At 36.1% G+C, this 19,841-nt stretch overlaps 1 protein-coding gene across 21 annotated transcripts in view; it reads right to left on the bottom strand.

Annotated features, from left to right (window-relative positions):
* The window catches only part of Dlg1 (discs large MAGUK scaffold protein 1), a 188,950-nt gene that overhangs the window by 13,962 nt on the left and 155,147 nt on the right, over positions 1-19,841 (bottom strand). For 5 of the 21 annotated variants that reach the window (XM_026785432.1, XM_026785453.1, XM_013351401.2 and 2 more), the window contains 7 exons: positions 17,582-17,651; positions 13,110-13,209; positions 4,273-4,314; positions 3,542-3,577; positions 1,989-2,039; positions 865-966; positions 452-624 (listed from right to left, as the gene is read on the bottom strand). In XM_026785432.1, the coding sequence (XP_026641233.1) occupies positions 452-624; positions 865-966; positions 1,989-2,039; positions 3,542-3,577; positions 4,273-4,314; positions 13,110-13,209; positions 17,582-17,651 (574 nt within the window). Of the gene's footprint in view, positions 1-451; positions 625-864; positions 967-1,988; positions 2,040-3,541; positions 3,578-4,272; positions 4,315-12,410; positions 12,445-13,109; positions 13,210-17,581; positions 17,652-19,841 lie in introns of all 21 variants that reach the window. The other 16 variants (XM_026785444.1, XM_013351384.2, XM_005344821.3 and 13 more) reach the window with 7 other exon arrangements.

The raw sequence follows: 19,841 nt of genomic DNA, 5'->3' as shown, positions 1-19,841 counted from the left end.
AGAGGCAGAGGCAGAGGCAGAGGCAGGTGGATCTCTGCCTCCCTAATCCTGCAAGCTGGAGGCCAGTCTAGTCTACAGAGTTGAGTTCCAGGACAGCCAGGACTACAAAGAAACCCTGTCATGAAAAATAAAAGAAACTGAAGACTTTTTTGGCACCTAAGCTTAACATCTTACTCAAGGTGTGGTTCTTGTCCACACCTTGTGGACCTAGGCCTTCAGATAACCATCTCCTATTTTACAGATGCATGTGATCGTTTTATTTTCAGATTTTGTCAGTCTTTTCTGGTATCTATTTTTCTAAGACACTCAAGATCAAATTTTTACTTAGCTAAAGTGGTAATGTTAATAAGACATCAAGTCTATGTCATCTATCTTCTGTTTCTTAATTCAAATAAAGTCAAAGTGTGTGTCCTCCTTAGAAACCACACCCCAGGGTGGCTTTGGTGCTCACCTTCTCTGCTACTGCTCGCACAGACTGGACACTCGTCCCATACAGATGGTTGTTATACTGGCCAGCTTCAATGAACTTATGTTCCTGGATGTCTTTTTCCATCTGTTCCCTTGAAGTCACAAAATGATAATCTCTTCCATCCACCTCATAATCACGCTTTGGTCTAGTTGTATCTTCAATAAAAAAAGAACTTGGGGAAGTGTTTCATATTTAAAAACAGAATAAATACATCTTTTACTTAATTTGTTGCTTTTTAAAAACTTTAACACAATACTTTTAAATCTAAAAAAAGAGAAATAATATTGAGGATGAAGGAGTTTATTAACAGTTAACCATAACCCTTTAAAGCAGTTATATTTACTTTTACCAAACAGTGACATTAAATGTTAAAAGTTTTAATTTGGGTTACTCACGAGGGACACAGGATCCAAATTTGTCGGGAAATTCTGAGATTAAATCATCATTTACCCTGTCTTTCATGGGTCCCAGAATAATGACTGGCCGGGTATAATTGACTATAAAGATAAACACATGAAAAGGTATAAACACTTAGCAAATACAAATGTGTTTTATTTCAGCAGAGAAGAAAACCATTCTGAAGAATCTATTCTTTATTCTTTCTCTACATTATGTTCTTTTGTAAATAAATTGTTATTAAAATCTCTGAAGTCAATCAAGTCAAATTTAGCATCATAGTTCAATATATCACCAACATCTCATTTTGAACAGAAAACAAAGTACAGTGTTTTCCTGGTGGGTTCTGAAGTTAAGAACTAAGAAGGCAGAGCAGAGAAGACAGGAAGAACAAGAACAACAGTGTAGGAAGTGAAGTGACGACAGTGATCTAGATGACTCAGCAGAGTGCACAGTGGGTTGTGCTGACGAAGGAAGTCGGTGGTGAGCATCAGCCTAGTATTCTGGTTGGAGGAATTAGATATAGTGAGGAAGATACAACATATGGAATAAAAAGGGCCTAGAAACTGCCTGGGTAAAGAGGATAAGAAACTATGAGTTTAAAAGAATCTCTGACAGTTTTAAAGTGCTACTGCAAGGGCAGTAATGCAATATTATACATATTGAAAAGAAGTGGCTTAGGAATATACCATCAGTAAAAACCAGCTAATATAAAATGATTTGGTTCTAATATTTCATGTATTAAATAGTGCTTCTTGAAATTCATACAGAATTTTTCTACATATATAGTTTAAAAATAGCAAAATTACAATACAACATTTTTCCATCTGAAAAATCTGCACAGTCTGATTTTCCAAACTAAGAAGCATATTTAATTTCATTTTACATTAACTAATCAATTTATTATAACTAATTTCTGTGTATGTGACATGGTATGTGTATATGCAGGAGAGAGGATAACTTGTGGGAGTTGCTTATCTTTTTCCACCATGCTGTTTTTGGAAATTGAACTGAGGTCATCAGGTCTGGAAGCAAGCACTCTTGTCCACTTGTCCATCTCATTGGCCTTGAATATATACTTTTTAGTAAGGCTATATATACAACATGAACGAACTTCACAAACCTTCTTGTTGATTCACTGGCTCATACGATAAAACATATTCTTCTTGACCACCTACAGAGAGTGAAAGACAATATGAAGATAACTGATGCCAATGTTATCCTCCTCCACACAACTCACCTAGTTCTTTACACATAAGACACTAGAACTTTCTGAGAAGTGAACAGAGAATACAAAAGGTACTATATCATAAATTATCCAAGGCAAGATTTAGAACAAAAGGGGAAATCATTAAACCATAAAGGTAAGTTTAATATGAATGAAACATAAACATACTAATCTTTCCATAACTTAATGTTACTATGTACTTCCTTTATTTATAGGTCATCAAAACCATTAAAACCTTTACTTCTGGCTGGAGATTTAATTTACTGGAGGGCTGCCTGAGTTTGCTCCCCAGTACTACAAAAAGCAAACAAAACTGCCTCCAAATAACAACCTCCTCATACCAAACCCCCAAACCAACAAAAATTCCTTCCTCTGGTATATCACACATTTACTATAAATATGTTCTATGGATATGGGACTGCTTGCCTAAAATCCCAGCACTAGAGTCTCAGCCTCAAAGCAAAACAAAAATCAAAATAAGAAAAACCCAGTAAGCCAGAGAAAATACTGTTTTTGTTTCAATTGACTGTATTTATCTAAAGCTATATTTTATTTTGAAAAATAGTATAATTTTGCTTTAATTACAAAAGCACTGCATCTGAAATTTAAATTGAAGGAGCTTTGGAAATAAATGAAAAAAATCTAGCAGCTATGTGAACTCTGTGAATACCATGAAAATAATTAAAACTCTAGCCATAAACATGTACTACAGAAAACAACAAAGACTCAGTGACTGAATGAAAGCAATGAAAACTGAATAATATATTTGGGAAATGTTCTCCTCATCAAGATTCTGTCACAACTAGGCTTCTTTGTGACTGGTTCACGTGAACGCATTACTGTATGTGTGCAGCTGATGGCCTTCTAATCTCTAACAGTGGCACACAGATCTGTATGTGTGCAGCTGATGGCCTTCTAATCTCTAACAGTGGCACACAAATCTGTGTTTGCTTCCAATCTTACTACTGCAGTATTCCACAACAGACACTCCATGAGCTCTTTTCTCTTTTTCTTTTTTCAATTACTGATATATCTATGCAGGGCAGCACACAGATCTCTATGAATTCGAGGCTAGTCTATCTAGAGAGTTCCAGGCTATCTAAGGCTACACTTAGTGAGAACCTGTCTCAAAAACCAAAACAAAACAAGTTACTGATGTAAAATATGGTTTACATATTACAAAACATGCAGTTGGATATTCCAAAACTTAGTAATTCATGCAAATGGTGAGAAAAGACAGTATATACTTTCATTTACCTCTTTTTAGTCTAGAAAAACCATTCAACTACTCTACAGTGAATTCTGGTTTTAAGTAAATAAAGAAATAATTTTGCCATTCTTCTTTCTCAAATTACAAAGCTATTATGTAGAAAAATATTCAATCAATGAATGAGGGTTAAAAGTATATATTGCCAACATGAAAATCTGGGAGTGGTAAAGGGATTAACCTTTTGAGCAGCCATACTCATCTGTAATCAAGATTACTTTCATTTTAGACAGCAGTAAAAAAAAGTTAGAAAAACAATTTTAATTTTTAAGTTGTTACAATTGGTATCTACATACTCTCTGCTTTCCATATTCCAATTTGTCTAAAAAATCCTTATTTATATAGCCCAATTAACATCAAGAGTATAACATTAAACATTAGGAAAGAAAACAGTATTATTTTGAGCAATGGTTGCACAGAATAAAAAGAAAATAAACTAACAATCATTTAGCATTACTAATAAGTATCCTTTAAATGCTTATGTTAAAAATGAAATTACTAAAGAAAATAGGAAAATACATGTTCATTCCCTATTAGATATTTACTTTTAATAAGATACATACAAACCCACAGACTATGTATAATATACATAAATTAAGTTGTTAAATGGGTTCGTTTTCATTAAAACCTTGAAATTAACCTTTCTCTGTATGTACAGCTTGAGGAGCTTGAGGACCCCTTATCCAAAATGCTTGCAACAAAAATTTTTTCCAATTTAGAGTTTTTTTTTTTTGCATTTAAAATATTTACACAGCCAATCCTGGCCAAGCAACTCTGAACTGAAAATTTTGAAGAATAGCTGTTCTAAGATCTGAAACTTTCAGAGTATCATGCTGGTGTTAATGAGTGTGAGTTTTTGGTTAGGTATTGATTACTTCTTTTACAAAAGAATAAGTGACATAGAACACTTACGGTAACTACTTTCACTATCGCTGGCATTAGAAGTTACATGCTCTGAAATCGAAGGAAAATGAAAAAAAAACAGTGTCATTAATTTAAAAGCGGATAAAAGCAAATTATCAAAATTAAACAAGGTGGTACTGTAAATGTTGAGATATGAACCACATAAAATTTCCCTTAAAAAAAAAACCACAGAATTTTTACGAAGCATTTTAGATTTTCCATGAAAAAGTTAAATTTTCAACTAAATTAACACAAATTAGCACAAGGAAATACCTGACGTAAAAGAAAATGCCTTACTCTCTTAATTTATGTTTATGAACAAAATTTTCAGTAAAAACCCAAGTAGAATACACAACAGATAACACATAATCTTGAATTAGTTCTTAAATACCATACCATAAAATCCAAAAGGAGAAACTATATTTGGTACCATTTAGTTTAGGAAAAACCACCTAAGGGCAGAGAGAGGCCATTTCCTGATGGGGACAGGTCCCTTTGTCATTTACCACAGCCACCTGAAGCTGTGTAGATGACAACTGTCTCACAGGTAATGAGGAAGGGAATCTGAGATGCATCACTGCGTTTTAATAGGTCAGCATTCCTTAGCCACTGTCCTGTGACAAGAGACTACTCTCCAGAACAAGACAACTCCCCTAGTAAATAGTAAAAAGCCACCTAGCTTCCGCTCAAAAGCCGCCCCATTTCGTACCAGGTACTCATTGTTCAATAAGTATCTTTCTATCTATCTTCCTCGAATAAAAGACCAAAAATTTTATTTAGAAAACCAAACAACAGAAACTTTCAAGGACAGAGGGAAACCTAAATGTCTAATGCTAGGGAGAGAAGAACAAGAACATTTTAAGGACAAAAAAGTTTGAGGCCCAGGTCTGCTCAGGCAATTAAGCAGTTCTGCAGAAAGGAGAACAGTAGACCTGCATCAGAGTGTAAAAAAACCTGCTGATTTTAAATTGCAAAGAAAATGATCAATTCTCTCAAAAAACTGTGTGTGTCGAGGCCAGAGGTCAATACTGTCTTTTTCTCTGGATCTCCATCTTATTTTTGAGACTGTTTTTCATTAAATCTGGAGCTCACTGATTGGTCAAGACCTACACGTTCCAGGGATTCTCCCATATTCACTCCCAAGTGCTGGGATTATAAGTGTTAGGATTATGCTGGCCTTCCCTCTCACTTGGCACGATGAACCCAGACAGTAGACTGTCCCTTTAAGAGACAAGCTCTGCCCACTCCCAATCTCTCCCTTCCTGTTGAAGCAAACTGGTCTCTTCTCCCTCTGCTGTTATTCTGAAGAGGCAGCTGTCTCTTTCCTTTTCTCCTCTCCCTACCTCCATACCCTCCCAATAGCCTCTAAATAAACTCTCCATACCCAAGCTCTCTCTGCCAGGGTCACTTGCCTTGTAGTCTTTCATTAGTGCTGTGAACTAGACAGGCTCTCCCATTACCCTCCTCTCCTAGGGCCTGTCCTCTGCTCTGCCAACATCTCACTAGGTCCAAGAGACACTGGACAGTTCCAGAGCATGGAAACAGTGAGGCAACCAGATATTCCAGGACATGGCCAGCACCCCAGCTTTCTCAGGTAGGTGCCCCCAAGATTTCCATGGCTATAAAATCAACAGGAAGCAGTCTTGAGAACCCAGAGCCCCTGTTCCTGTCCCACCTATTCTTTAATTTCCCACCTTTTTATGATAAGAGAAAAATGGGATTATGATTATGTTGGCCTTCCCTGCCACCTGGCATGATTATTCCAGACAGTAGCCTGGCCCTTTAAGAGACAAACTCTACCATTTCCAATCCCACCCTCCTTCTGAAGAGGCAGCTTTCTGTCTCTCTTCTCCTCTTCCTTCCCTTTTCTCTCTCCCCACCTCTCCCTTCCTCCCCTTCACACTTGCCTTTAATAAAACCAGAATATTCTGTTTCTTGCCCTTGGTCCTGGTCTCCCAACAGCAATGGGGCCATCCAGGGTCACTCATGCCTCTTTCAATAGGCATGTGCTATTCCACTAGGCTTTTTGTTTTTTAAACATCAGGTCTCCATGCTTGTATGACAAGCAGTTTGCTGACTGAGCAACCTCTCAGCCTTAATGTACAGACCTTTCTTAACCACAATTTACATTCCATTTATGTATGTATGTATGAATGTATGTATGTTTGGTTTTTTATTGAAACAGGGTTTCCCCTAGTTGAACCTATCCTGGAATTTGGTCTGTAGCTAAAAATGGCCCTGAGCTCCTGCCTCAGCGTTCTAATTGCTGGAGATAGAGGCATGAGCCCACCACTCTTAGGTTTTTTTGTTTTTTTAAGGCCAGGTGTTGGGCACACACTTTATTATGTATACAGCGTCCCACCTGCAGGCCTGTAGAGGGCACCAGATCTCATGACAGATGGCTGTGAGGCATCATGTGGATTCTGGAAATTGAACTTAGGACCTCTGGAAGAACAGTCAGTGCTCTTAACCTCTGAGCCATTTCTCCAGTCCCACAATTTACATTTTAAATAAAGGATTTAAAGTTTTAAAAATAGAATTAGGAGAGGGAGAGTGCCTTTCATAAAACTTGTAGGATCTGCATGTACTTCCCACTCTCTCCTTTCCTTCCGAGACAGAGCCTCATGTAATCCAGGCTGTCCTATAATAGGTAGCTAAGTCTGTCCTTGAACTTCTCACATAGCCTCTAACCTCCCAAATGCTGGGAATATACGCAGAGTGACATAGTCGTCTCCCATATACTTTAATCCATTTTTGATTCTACAATACTCAATACAGTGTAAATATGCCTAAACTGTATCGTTCAGCGAAATTAAAGCCAATTCAATTTACATCACTGGAGGCTGTGAAGTCATTAACAGCAAATACAAGTGCTATAGAAAGACTTGAGGATTTGTGAAATGCCGGAAGCTGCAGGAGGAGGATGTCATTTCAATGCATTTAGTGCAGTGCCTTGAGTATGTGGCAAATTCAAGATTTATGCTTTGCAGATATTTGGATTCTTCTCCCCAAATATTCTGTTGTGAAATATTATTGTAACTAAAGATGTTGACATTTGTTTATGATGATTTGTTTAAATGATGTAAAGGTGTGTTGCTCTGCTTACCTAAGGCACCTGATTGGTCTAATAAAAAGCTGAATGGCCAATAGTTAGGCAAAAGAGAGATAGGTGGGGCTGGTGGGTTAGAAAATAAGTAGTAGTAGGAGGTGAGAGACGGAGATACCAGGGGCCAGCCGGATAGAGCAGGACATACAGGACAAGAGGTAAAAAGACCCAAGGCAAAATGTGGATGAAGAGAAACAGGTTAAATTAAGAACTACCAAGAAATGAGCCTAGCTAGGGCTGAACATTCATAATTAAAAAGTGTGTCTGGGAGCTGGTAGGAGGCCCAGACAAAGCTTGCTTCATATGGGCACCAAAATGCTGTTTTACCTTAGTCCCAGTAGCTGCGCTTTAAACTACAAGGGGCTGGACTGCTCAGGCCGCAGTCTAGGGGAGCTCTGTTACTGCAGCTAAAGGTAGTTCTAACTAAATCTTTATAGTTCTAATAAAACTTGAGATTCAAAGGCTAAGGTGAAAACCTGTGAGTTCAGAGAATTAAAGACTAGCAACTGCCTAACTTTCTTTCTTAGCTGGCACCCCTGGAAGCCACTTTCTTCCACACTGCCCCAAATAAAAATCCCACTCTGAGCTCCTCCCTGCTACTTCCTGTCACCTAGCTGCTAACCTGCCTCTCTGAGCCCAGGTTAATCTTTATTTAATTAACACAAACACAACACATCTTTACAGAGTTAAACAGCTACAGTATAAACAAATATAACACATCTTTGTATAGCTAAATTTTCAATCTTCAGTTTGCTCAATTCTTAGATAAGGAAACTATGCATATGGAGAACCAATTCTGTAAAGCTAAACAAATGTATACATATGACCCAATAATTTCTCCCTCTTCTATATTATTTCCCTGAAAGGAATTTATCTGAGTATCAAAAGACATGCATAAGAATATTTCAGAGTGCCAAGCAAGTTCTGTTTGCATATCTGAAGTGTGTAGTTTCATTTTTATTTTGTTGTGAGCATTTTCCATGCCATCTGTATGTAGACCAGGTTGATTTCAGGCTTGTGATGCTCTTGTTGTGTCTTCTCAGGGCATGAATGACCTGGTTCTTAACATTGATGTGGGAATGATTTCTTATTAATAAAGAAACTGCCTAGGCCCATTTCATAGGCCAACCCTTAGGTAGGCGGAGAAAACAGAACAGGATGCTGGGAGAAAGAAGCTGAGTCAGTGAGTCGCCATGACTGTCCCACTGCAGACAGATGCAGGTTAAGATCATTCCTGGTAAGCCGGCTCATGGACTACATAGAATAATAGAAATGGGTTAGATCAATATGTAAGAGCTAGCCAATAAGAGGCTGGAACTAATGGGTCAGGCAGTGATTAAAAGAATACAGTTTCCGTGTAATTATTTCGGGTCATAAGCTAAGCTAGCCTTGCAGGCGGCCGGGTGCTGGGGACGCAGCTCTGCTGCTCCTATTTCAACATAACATAATTTTCAATTGTCATATAATACTATAAATACAGATAGATCATATTTCATTAACCATTTCCAAATTAAGACAGGATGGCTTCAACCTATATTCTTTTTGTTGTTACTTTTAAATAATGATAAAATTTATCTCCATCTCCAATTATATCCTGAAGATAATCTCCTTGAAAGGGATTTAATGTGCCAAAAGAGAAAAGTTTTGAGAAAGACTATATTAATTTATATTTGTAATCACAATGCTTTAAAAGGCTACTCTATAGAACTAACTCCATCATGGATTGTGTCTTCAGGCAATGGGTAAAGGTGTCATTTTGTATATGTTGATTACTGGGGAAATAGTATTTTTACATATGCTTGCTGTATCTGTTCATCTTTTGAGTTCTGCTGTGCTAGGAGCTGCGCCTGTGTCATATCTCAAAGGGCCATAAATTAAGAACGTGGTCTTCAGCTTGGTATAATCAGAAGGTGTAGACACTTAGTAAATGCAGCCTAGTGTGCAGATTTAGGTCACTGAGGGCACTCCAAGAGGGTAGTAGGACACTAATCTTTCTGGGCTTTTTCTGTCCTTCCTGGAACCATGAGACGAACAGTTTACGACATCACACACATTCTTCAATGATGTGCTATCTTGCCACATGCCTCCCAAGCTACAGGGCCAAGTGATCACTGGCTGCAGCTTCCAAACTGAGTCAAAATGGACATCTGTCTTTATACGCCGATTATCTTAGGCTTTTGTTAGTAACAGAAAGCCAACACACTTATCTCATCCCTTGTCTAGTTTTCTAGTGGACAGCCTGTTTCTTGATTCATAAAAAACCTGCACCTGATGCAAATAGAGCCTTCAGGTCTAGGCTGAGCCTTTTAATACATGAAGAAAGCATTCCCTAAGTTTTCTCTCCTCTTTCCCCTCTCCTCTGCCGTCCTTTCTCCCTTGCCTTTCTATTTTTTTTTTTTTTTTGGTTTTTCGAGACAGGGTTTCTCTGTGGCTTTGGAGCCTGTCCTGGAACTAGCTCTGTAGACCAGGCTGGTATCGAACTCACAGAGATCCGCCTGCCTCTGCCTCCCGAGTGCTGGGATTAAAGGCGTGCGCCACCATCGACCGGCTTGCCTCTATTTTTTTTTTAATATTTATTTATTTATTATGTATACAATATTCTGTCTGTATGCCTGCAGGCCAAAAGAGGGCACCAGACCCCATTACAGATGGTTGTGAGCCACCATGTGGTGGCTGGGAATTGAACTCAGGACCTTTGGAAGAGCAGGTAATGCTCTTAACATCTGAGCCATCTCTCCAGCCCTTGCCTCTCTATTTTTAAGATGCCTGGTAGGAACGATTATTTCAAATTTAACCACGTTTTACCTGTCTTCTCAAACATTTCCTTCCTGACAGGGTGTGTTTTTTTATTCTCTGCAAATGTTACACTACAAGCAATACTACTTGACATCTTATTTGTAACAAAAGTAGTAAAACTAAGTCTGGTTTTGGCATTTGAGTGCTGTGCACAACTCTGTTTATGTCAGCTTTTGGAACAAGAAACTAGACAGACACAAGAAACCTATGTGGCTAGCCGAGGTGCTTTAAAAAACTGAAAACTGTGAAAACAGAAAGTGAGTGTGTTCTAGACAGGGAGAAGTCCTTTCTGAAACTGTGTTAGAACTTCAATCATCTATCGTCTACTGAGTTACATCTCCTTTAGTCTTATTTTGGTGTATTTTGAACTTTAGCATATAATGAAGTCATAAGTATCCTTCTTCAAGTATTTTCTCTATAGTAACCATCAGCCTATAATGCTTTATGTGTTTATGTGATAATCTCCTTCATACTCAGTTTTAGAGATCTACTGGTATTTTTCTATCGCCTTCAATAGTTTCTGAATAAAACCGTGACCTTTAGGTTGCCAAGTTAATAAATTCTTTCAATTCCTGTGAAATGAAGCAGATACATGTAATTCGATGAATTTTAACACTGTGTAGAAAGTTAAATCTTTCACCAAGTGACATTGCACGATAATCAGTTATTTTTCTCTTAAGAAATTTCAATTCCCAATTAGGGAGAGACACAGGGTGAGGTACTAAGCATATACAACAGCATAAAGTGTGGGAGCCATAATCATATACATCAGTGTCAGTGGGGGCTCAGTTCCATTTAAGGAGTATTTTCTTAGGTCTGTGGTGCTTCAAGGAGATTCAAAAATTCCAAGTTGATCCATATAACCTCTAAAATATATCAGCCTCAAAATAAATCCTAGAGCATCAGTAATCTGTGGAGCTATTTTCCAGTTACTGAAGTTTTCATTGGCAAAATGTTCTAAAATGTAAAGAAGCTGCCACTAATGACTGGAAATCCTTGGTGCCACCAAATTATATTTTTTAATTAAAAAAATTTTATACAATATATTTTGATGTTTTCCCCTACCTCAACTCCTCTCATATCCTCTCCACCTCCCTACTAACCCAACTAAGAAGACATATGCAAACATGAGAAAGAGCAAAGGACGCCCAGAGTGAAGTAGGCCTGGCAGAAGTTCTTCACATATAAAGTACTCTCTTCTGCCTAGTGCAGACCCAACTCATTAAGATCAAAGTGAAAGTAAATCATTGAAGTGAAAAATCCATCACTAAAACTGTAAAATTTATTATTTAATGATGTAGTTCTTAGAAGGCTAACTAGTTAATTATCTATAAAACTACAAGTTTTTAAAATGGCTAATAATTCAAATGAAATGAACAATTAAAAAAAATTAGCTTGAATGATTATTTCTATGAGTCATGATCACCCAAATTTAACTGAGTAGTATTAGGTGACTTTTCATACTTCAACAATTTGAAAACACCTAATTTAAAACTATAACTCCCTTTGTAGACCAGTGATGGGATTACACTCACAAAGCTAGTGATGGGATTACAGGCATATGTCACATGCTTATTCAAACACTGAGTTCCTTCTATATATTAGAATTGGCTAATCTTTATATGATGACCAATTAGTAGATAGAAAGTTAAGAGCAGCAACAAGAACTAGAAGAACAAGAACAACAACAAATCAAAGTAAACAACCTGGTTAAGGGAGGAACATTAGTTATAATATATTCTATATCGCTTCTTATAGTCTTAAGAAAGGAAGCTACTCAATTTTCCCCTAGACTGCTACTTGAACTTGATGTCTATTTCACATTAAAACAAGGGTTCTCTAACATATTACTGTAGTGATTTAAACTTGTTTTAAAAAGGAAGACCCAAAGCTCCAAAGGTGTACATGTCAATATCCTATTAAAATGGGCAGGTGGTACTATTTAAAAAAGTGTTTAAAATGTCTAGAGTCAAAAATTTTCTAGCAAAGGTAACTACCAGAAAAATTATAAAACTCAAATGTAACCGAGTTTTTCAAGTGGTATGTTAAAAAGGGAACACAAGAAAACAACAAAAATTGTATTCTAGAAATAAAAATCCCAAGCATGTTACAAACATGGACAGTCTAAAAGCCATCTAAAGCACATACCTCCTCATGCCAGAAAGGCACACTACTATCAATCTCAAAAAGTCCCTAAGTAAGGAAGGAGGTTAAAAAATAACTTGGGAGTGTTTCGGTCACTTACTCAGGCCTTTTGATCCCATGTCGTCAGGGATCTCCTGTAGAGAGTAGTCCCCAGAGAGCAAGCAATAAAAGACAATCAAAAAGAATAGTTGTCAGTGATGCATAGAATTGGTGCTACAATAAGAGACAGTTCCAAGACCATTACAGGTACACACAGCTTACGAAGACTGGTTTTAGATTTTTCAAAGTTTAGAATGAGTTACTAAATGATACCTACAAAAAGAATAAAACCTGGAGCTTAGCAGTTGATTAGAATAGAAAGGCAAAATTTTAGGTCATTTGAGGTTTTACAAGTAAAATTTACATTATTCATATTTATGGTATTAAGATAAAATGGAACGATTCCAGATGATCTAGTATCAGAAACTGGCAGTACTATACCTATAAATCAGAAATTACATTTTTTTCCTCAGAAATATTTGAATGTGTCAAGTGCTTTTTACATGAGCCCTTACTTCAAAGAGTTATATTTATTTTATATGTAAGCTGTAAACAGATAACTTAAAACATTGTTCAACAATTCCTAGGTACCAGAAAAGACTGGCATACAAATTAATTTGTGTGTATTAAATTTCTCCTGCTTGAGACAATCAGTAACCTGTTGCAGCTCTTGAAACTGTCTCCATGGTAACAACCAACTGCAGGGCAGCAGGTCCCTCTACATTCTATTATCAGTTGACCAATGGATCCACATACTTACGGTCAGCATCACTTGTTTCCTGCTCACTCTGGTCCTTGTTCTTGTAGAAGGGGAATTTTCGGGAAAAGAGGTTCTTTTTACGCTTGTCATTGAATGACTGCTGAAGAAGAGAGGGAGGGGCAAAACAAAGGGGGTGTCTACTTCTGTGTGCACAAAGGCCCAGCCTAGCAGCTATGGAAGCTGACTCCTGTGACCACAGTGTGCAGCCAGCATGAATTTTACACTGATCACATAAAAAAATGAATTTCTAATTTTGTATAAGGTCCTATAATTCTAATGTTTTGGAAGTGGTAAATAAGAAAATTTTAGAGCACATTCAATTTTATCTTAAAGAATAAATGCTACTTGACAAAAAAAGCAAAGAGTCAATCAGATTACTATTACAGTATAAACCAAGCTAATATTTATTACACAGTTAATATTTATATAAATATTTTTCAAGGATAATTCCCATGTAGAATAATAGGTATGTGATACCAAGTTATTTTTAATGTTATATTGCTGCTCAATTATCTTTCATGTATTAGGTAGCAATCCTGATTTTACTTTGTCCTAATTACGCTTTTTCTTTTATGCCTTTATTTGTGGCTCAATAAATTAACACAATAGCCACTATTAACAAAGCAAACCTAAATAATTATGAGGACGTATCTAACAATAAAATTTTTTTTAAAGAGAAAAAGGTAACTTAAGTATGAACTCTGTGACATACAAATGGAAAGAACATTTATGCAATCACCAATCTGAGATTGTGAAGCATGAGGATGATGATGTTTATTAAAGAGGAAGCGCTGGCTGTACATTCTTCTGTTACAGGCTTTTAAGGAGAAATGACCTTACCTACCAGTGACATGAAAGCAATTATCTGGAGTGGGGAAGATATAAAAAAGTAATTTTTGGGGGGAGGGGGCAGTGCTAGGGATTGAACCCAGGTCTTCTTATACGTGGTAGACAAGTGCTTTACCATTAAGTCATACCACTAGCCCAAAGAGAGAAACCTTGCTTTGATTTTCCAAGTTGATCTGTGTCATAAGATGCTGCAACATATAGAAGTCTTGTACCATTGGCAATCCACTTCTCAGGGCTTCAATTACCTGTGGTCAACTAGGTTTGAAAATATTAAGTGGACTATTTTAGAAATGAATAATTCTCAAGCTTTATACTGCATCTTGATATGAATATCAGGATGAAATCTGACATTCTATCCTGCTCCAACCTACCCCGGATGTGAATTGTCATTGTGTCCGGTGCATCTATTCTGTATAACTAACTGACTCATAGTGATTTGGTAGCCATCTTTGTTATCAGATTGACTTCTTGGTATCAATGTGTTTATGTTCAAGTGAACATTTTTTGTAATACACCAAAGCACAAGAGTAGCAATAATGGCAATTCTATTATATTATATTGGCATAGCTCTTATCAACCTCATATTGTGCCTAATGTATAAATTATACTTGCTATAGAGATGTATCTCCAAGAGAAACCCAGGATATATGAGTTTTGGTTCCATCCACAGCCTCAGGAATTCACTGCAGTCTTGAAATGTATCTTTCACAAGTAAGTGGAGTCATTACTGTATTGTTTTGAAGCATACTGACACCAATCTGTATTGCATGTCTTTGTTTATAAGCATGTGGTGCAAACAATTAAGGAAGTAGCCTTTAGTTCTAATTCTGTAACTCAAGTTTTAGTTTGAAAATAATCATTATAAATTAAGTTAGATAAGTAAATCCATAAGCTAAGCAAATTATCTTAAAATCTCAAAGTTCTAAGGAACTAGAAATAAGAGAACTCTTAAGAAGAAGCTAAAAATGCGGCTGTGGAGGACTGCGGGAAATCTGGTTGGCAGCTATTTTATAAACTGTCAAGTAGCATTATATGATTTAAAAAACCCACTTAAGTCTAAATTTTAGAAAGGAGAAAATTTAAGTTTTAGCAGAGAAAAAATGTTAATCTTTTACCTAAGAATCATTGGCTTGAATTTATGTTTTCTGATAAAACTGATGATTTAAAAAAGGTTATTTACCCTGTTTACTGCATAAACAGTGGTCAGAGTCAGTTTCCTAGCACATAACCAAAGAAACATGAAGTTTAAAATGTTTTGATTTTTGTTATCTTTGCAGTTAGCCAAAATGAGATATCACAAGGACATCATAATATAGGACAGGAAGAAATATGTGTTAGTTAAGAAATGTATTAATTATACTAACTTAATATCATCCAGGTGAAAAATTTATTAAAAGTGCAAATTAAAGTAGCATAAGCAAACAAATAAGTGTATGGAAAATACAAAACTGAAGAGACATGTTACCTTCAGTTTTTCTGTATTTTCAATAAAAATAAGAAATCTTTAATTTCTTAATATCATTGATGTCATGTTGTAAGAGTGCAACAAACATAAGAAATGATACAATGCCACAAACTCCCGATACATATATTCACAGCACATAAATATATAATTGTTGTATGTAGCATTTAAAAAAATAGCTAAATGAGTGTTAAAAATGTTAATGAGGAACTGAAATGTTAAAGGTTTGCAATGAAAAAAAGTTTAGAGATCAGCATGTAAGGAAAAGGAAAGGAGGGACAGAAAACACTATAGGAGGAAGTGCAGTTCTGTATCAATGGCAAGCGTATTTTTACCCCACTCAGTACCATGCATACTTCTGGTGCTGTGTTAGAACACAGTGACTGTGTACAAAGTCGGTTACAGTCAACAAACAAGACCAAGATTTAAATGTCGTTAATTAAGTTAACTTTTTACAGAATGAAAGGAAAGTTAAAACATGCAACCTCTTTTTCAATTCATTGATGGTTTACTGTACTGACTTATTTTTAAATACACATATAAAACAAGTACAGAAAACAGAGTTATTTAATATCCTGAGTATTTACTTGGGATTTTTCTTCTAATAAAAATTTCTAACTTATATATTACTTTAGGTTACAAGTTGTAATTGTTCTTTTTTCTGAAAACTTCAAGTTAATTTTACAGAAATTTATCACTTTCAAAAACTGAATTATATAATTTATTCAGATTTAATTTCTTTAAAATATTAAAGCTTTAAACATTGTACAGTCATGAGGGTGTACAGAGAATAAATGTATTTGCTGATTTAGCTTTTACATTTATTTAAAGTATAATGAAAGCATATAAAATTTTGCTTCAGATTAAAAAATCTGAAATCGCAATCATTATGAAAAGCATTTCAGTACAGCATGTGTAAATGTTCTTCCTTCAGTTTACTTAAGGACATTTTGCTGCACGGGATTACGGGTAGTTAGGAATTGCACATATATTATAACTGAAATCTGTACTATCTTTATCATCTATCAACATCTTATATTTTCAAATTCAAGCACATTTAAAGTAAATGAAAATAAACACCTAAAATATGCAAGAAACATGATATATTTTTCCCATCTAAACAACTTCTTTTGACTTTATTACCTTCAAATATAGCTTCATGTTGATCCTAACATCAAAAAACAAGGATCCTAGTAAGAAATTAATTATGGGATGAAGGGGGATACAAATTAAATACCTCTCTCCATGACTTCAACTTCTAACTTGTAAACTTACACTGTGACTTAAATTAACACCCCCGCCCCCACACACATCCCTTTAATGACAGGGTCTCAATTTGTACACAGGGATGTTCTGAAATTAACTATGTAGAACAGGTTGGCCTCAAACACACAGAAATTGCCTACCTGCCTCTGCCTACTGACTGCTGGGTTTAAAGGTGTGCGCCACCATGCCCGGTAGGTAATAACATTTAATGGGAGCATAGTATAGAAGAATCATTAAACTAGCTGTCCTGGAATAGCTGAAGCACAAGCACGTATGTTGCCTATTTGCTTCTCTCTATGTCTTGGGATTGTAAGTATGCATCATCAACTCAACTAAGAGTCAATCAAACTGAATGAAAGCTGAATCCACATCACTTAGAAAATTAATATTGTTCAAAAGATACTAATAGTCTATCAAATGACATAATTTGAAAAGGTCTGTAGAATAGATACTTTATAATAATTACTACTATTCTGACCTGAGGTGAGAGCTGCTCAGTTAATTTTTATAGTAAGTCTTTTTTTTATATTTATTTACTTATTATGTATACAATATTCTGTCTGCATGCCTGAAGGCCAGAAGAGGGAACCAGATCTCTTTATTTTATTTGTTTTTTTTTAAATATTTATTTATTTATTATGTATACAATATTCCGTCTGTGTGTATGCCTGCAGGCCAGAAGAGGGCACCAGACCCCATTACAGATGGTTGTGAGCCACCATGTGGTTGCTGGGAATTGAACTCAGGACCTTTGGAAGAGCAGGCAATGCTCTTAACCACTGAGCCATCTCTCCAGCCCTATAGTAAGTCTTTTCAATAACAGAGCTGAAATAAAAATTATGGAAAGGTGTATTGTCTGAAGGATTTCCAGAAATAAGAGATTTCACATACTTACCCCTTTATCTCCTCTCGTTTTAGAATTGAACTTGACTGTTTTTAACCGGGCTCGTTCTTTCTTCTCCACTCTGTCAAAGCACAGAAGGTCACTGACTTTGTTGCTGGAGATGAATCCTAAGCCTTACACATATCAGATATATTTTCTAGCACTGAGTCTTGATTCCTAGATTTTGTTTCTTCTGTTTTCAAGGTGGAATTTCACTAGGTTGTTCAAGCTTGATGTGAACTCAAAATCTTGTCTTACCTTCTGAGCAGCTGGAGTTTATGGGTCTACATTACTGTTCTTGGTTAGAATGGTTTTCTCTTTGTGTGTACATGTTTATGAGTGTACATGCATATACCTATGTATTCATGGAAGTCAAAGATCACTGTTAGAGGTCTTCCTTACATGTTTTCTACCATTGAAAAAGGCATTTAGTTGTATGTATGTACACATGTATGTATACACACATGTCTGTATGTGAGAATGAACAAATGTGTGTGTACCCAGGAAAGACAGAAGAATTGGATCCTCTGTGAACTTAGGTCATAAGTGTATAATATGATGTGGATGTTGGGAACAAAACTTGGAGTTCACGCTAGACTGGTTGGTTGGCATAAGCAGAGAAGGACTGTCTTCTCTGCTTTCCCCCGTGCTGGAGTTCCTGGTGTGCACTGTCCTGCACCTGACATTGTTATGTGGTGTCAGGATTAAACACAGGCTCTTACACTTTTGTGACACTTTACAGATCAAGCCATCTCATCAGTCGCTAGATGTTATTTAAGTCCAATATGATTAATAGCCTTGCCTGACACCACTTATAATCTAAAATTCATTAGACTTGCTGATAAACAACACAGCTTATTACTATGAAGAAACGTCCTATGAAATACCAAACTGCAGTCTGTACACACTCACACGCACTCAGTTCCATAATTACTCTGAAAACACTGTCAGACTTCAGTAATTTTTCTATGTCATCTTACTCTTTTAAAGACTAGTTTATCATAGGACATATATGATAAAAATTGATCTTGAGAGAAATGCAGCAAAACTTAAAAATTTGGATGCACACTGTATTCTTGAAAAATTCTGTACTGTTCTGTAGCTCTGAAATATGAAATACACATGAAAAAAATTAAGCTTAATTTCAATAATATGTAAGTATAAAGATACAATATAGTATACAAGTCAGAGCTGAAAAGTATATTGGAAGGAGAACAGGCAACCCTCATTATATCTTTAAGGGTAAAAGGCATACTTTGTGAACAGATTAAGAGGTGCCAGAAGGGCTTTTAAAAATGTTGAATTTAAACCTTGCTAAATTACTATCTATTTATACTAGGAATGGAGTCTCACTGTAATCTAGAGGTCAGACTGTGTTCCATAGTGAATTCCAGCCAGGATGTGCTAGAGTCCTGTCCCGCAAACAAAGAAATAATAACAAAAGGGTCACCTATTCAAATATGCAAGTAAATAAACAAAATAAAATTTCATTTAGACAGTGACATCAATATTAATCATGAAAACTTGGTATTATGTAAATTAAACTTTTTATAAATCTTTAATTTTCAGCTGTTAAGTATAATAGCATACTGAAGGAAAACCCAGCACAACAGCATATGAAAACTAGCTGATGTTTTATTGTAAGGACAATGGACCTTAACCTCACAGATTTACGTCTTATGTTCTTTAGTACTCCAGAAGAATACTTAGAGTCTTTATGGCACGAATAATTTTTAAACTTGTCCCAATACTTATTGATGGTACCACTAAACTAGAATTTATTGAATAAACATTTACCATTCAAAAATGGGCTTTTCTAATCGTTGTTTTGCTCAGTAAGTAAATAGTATTTGTAAATGGTATTCCTGAAATAAAATCAAGAACTGTGAGAACTTTAACTCTTCATGGCATTATATTTCTAGACAGAGGACACTTCTATTTAAGAAAACATAACTTGGAGGCAGAGGCAGGCGGATCTCTGTGAGTTCGATACCAGCCTGGTCTACAGAGCTAGTTCCAGGACAGGCTCCAAAGCCACAGACAAGCCCTGTCTCGAAAAACAAAACAAAAACAAAACTTTTAAAAACATTCAAGAAAAAAAATAAAGGCGTGTACATCTCGAAGCCTGTGGTTGTTAGCTGTGCCCAAAACTGTCAAGGGTGCTGTAAAGGAATGCCATGCCTTTCTTTGATGTGCAGAAAAGGAGGGGCACTATAAAGCCTAGATTGTTACTTCACATCCAAAGTGCTGAACTCCCCCCCTTTTTTCTTAA

The sequence above is a fragment of the Microtus ochrogaster genome, chromosome 2 (genome assembly GCF_000317375.1).
Source record: "Microtus ochrogaster isolate Prairie Vole_2 chromosome 2, MicOch1.0, whole genome shotgun sequence".
In the NCBI taxonomy this organism is placed as follows: domain Eukaryota; kingdom Metazoa; phylum Chordata; class Mammalia; order Rodentia; family Cricetidae; genus Microtus; species Microtus ochrogaster.
The sequence above is the reverse complement of the archived record's forward strand: the minus strand, read 5'-3'. Positions and strand labels throughout refer to the sequence as shown.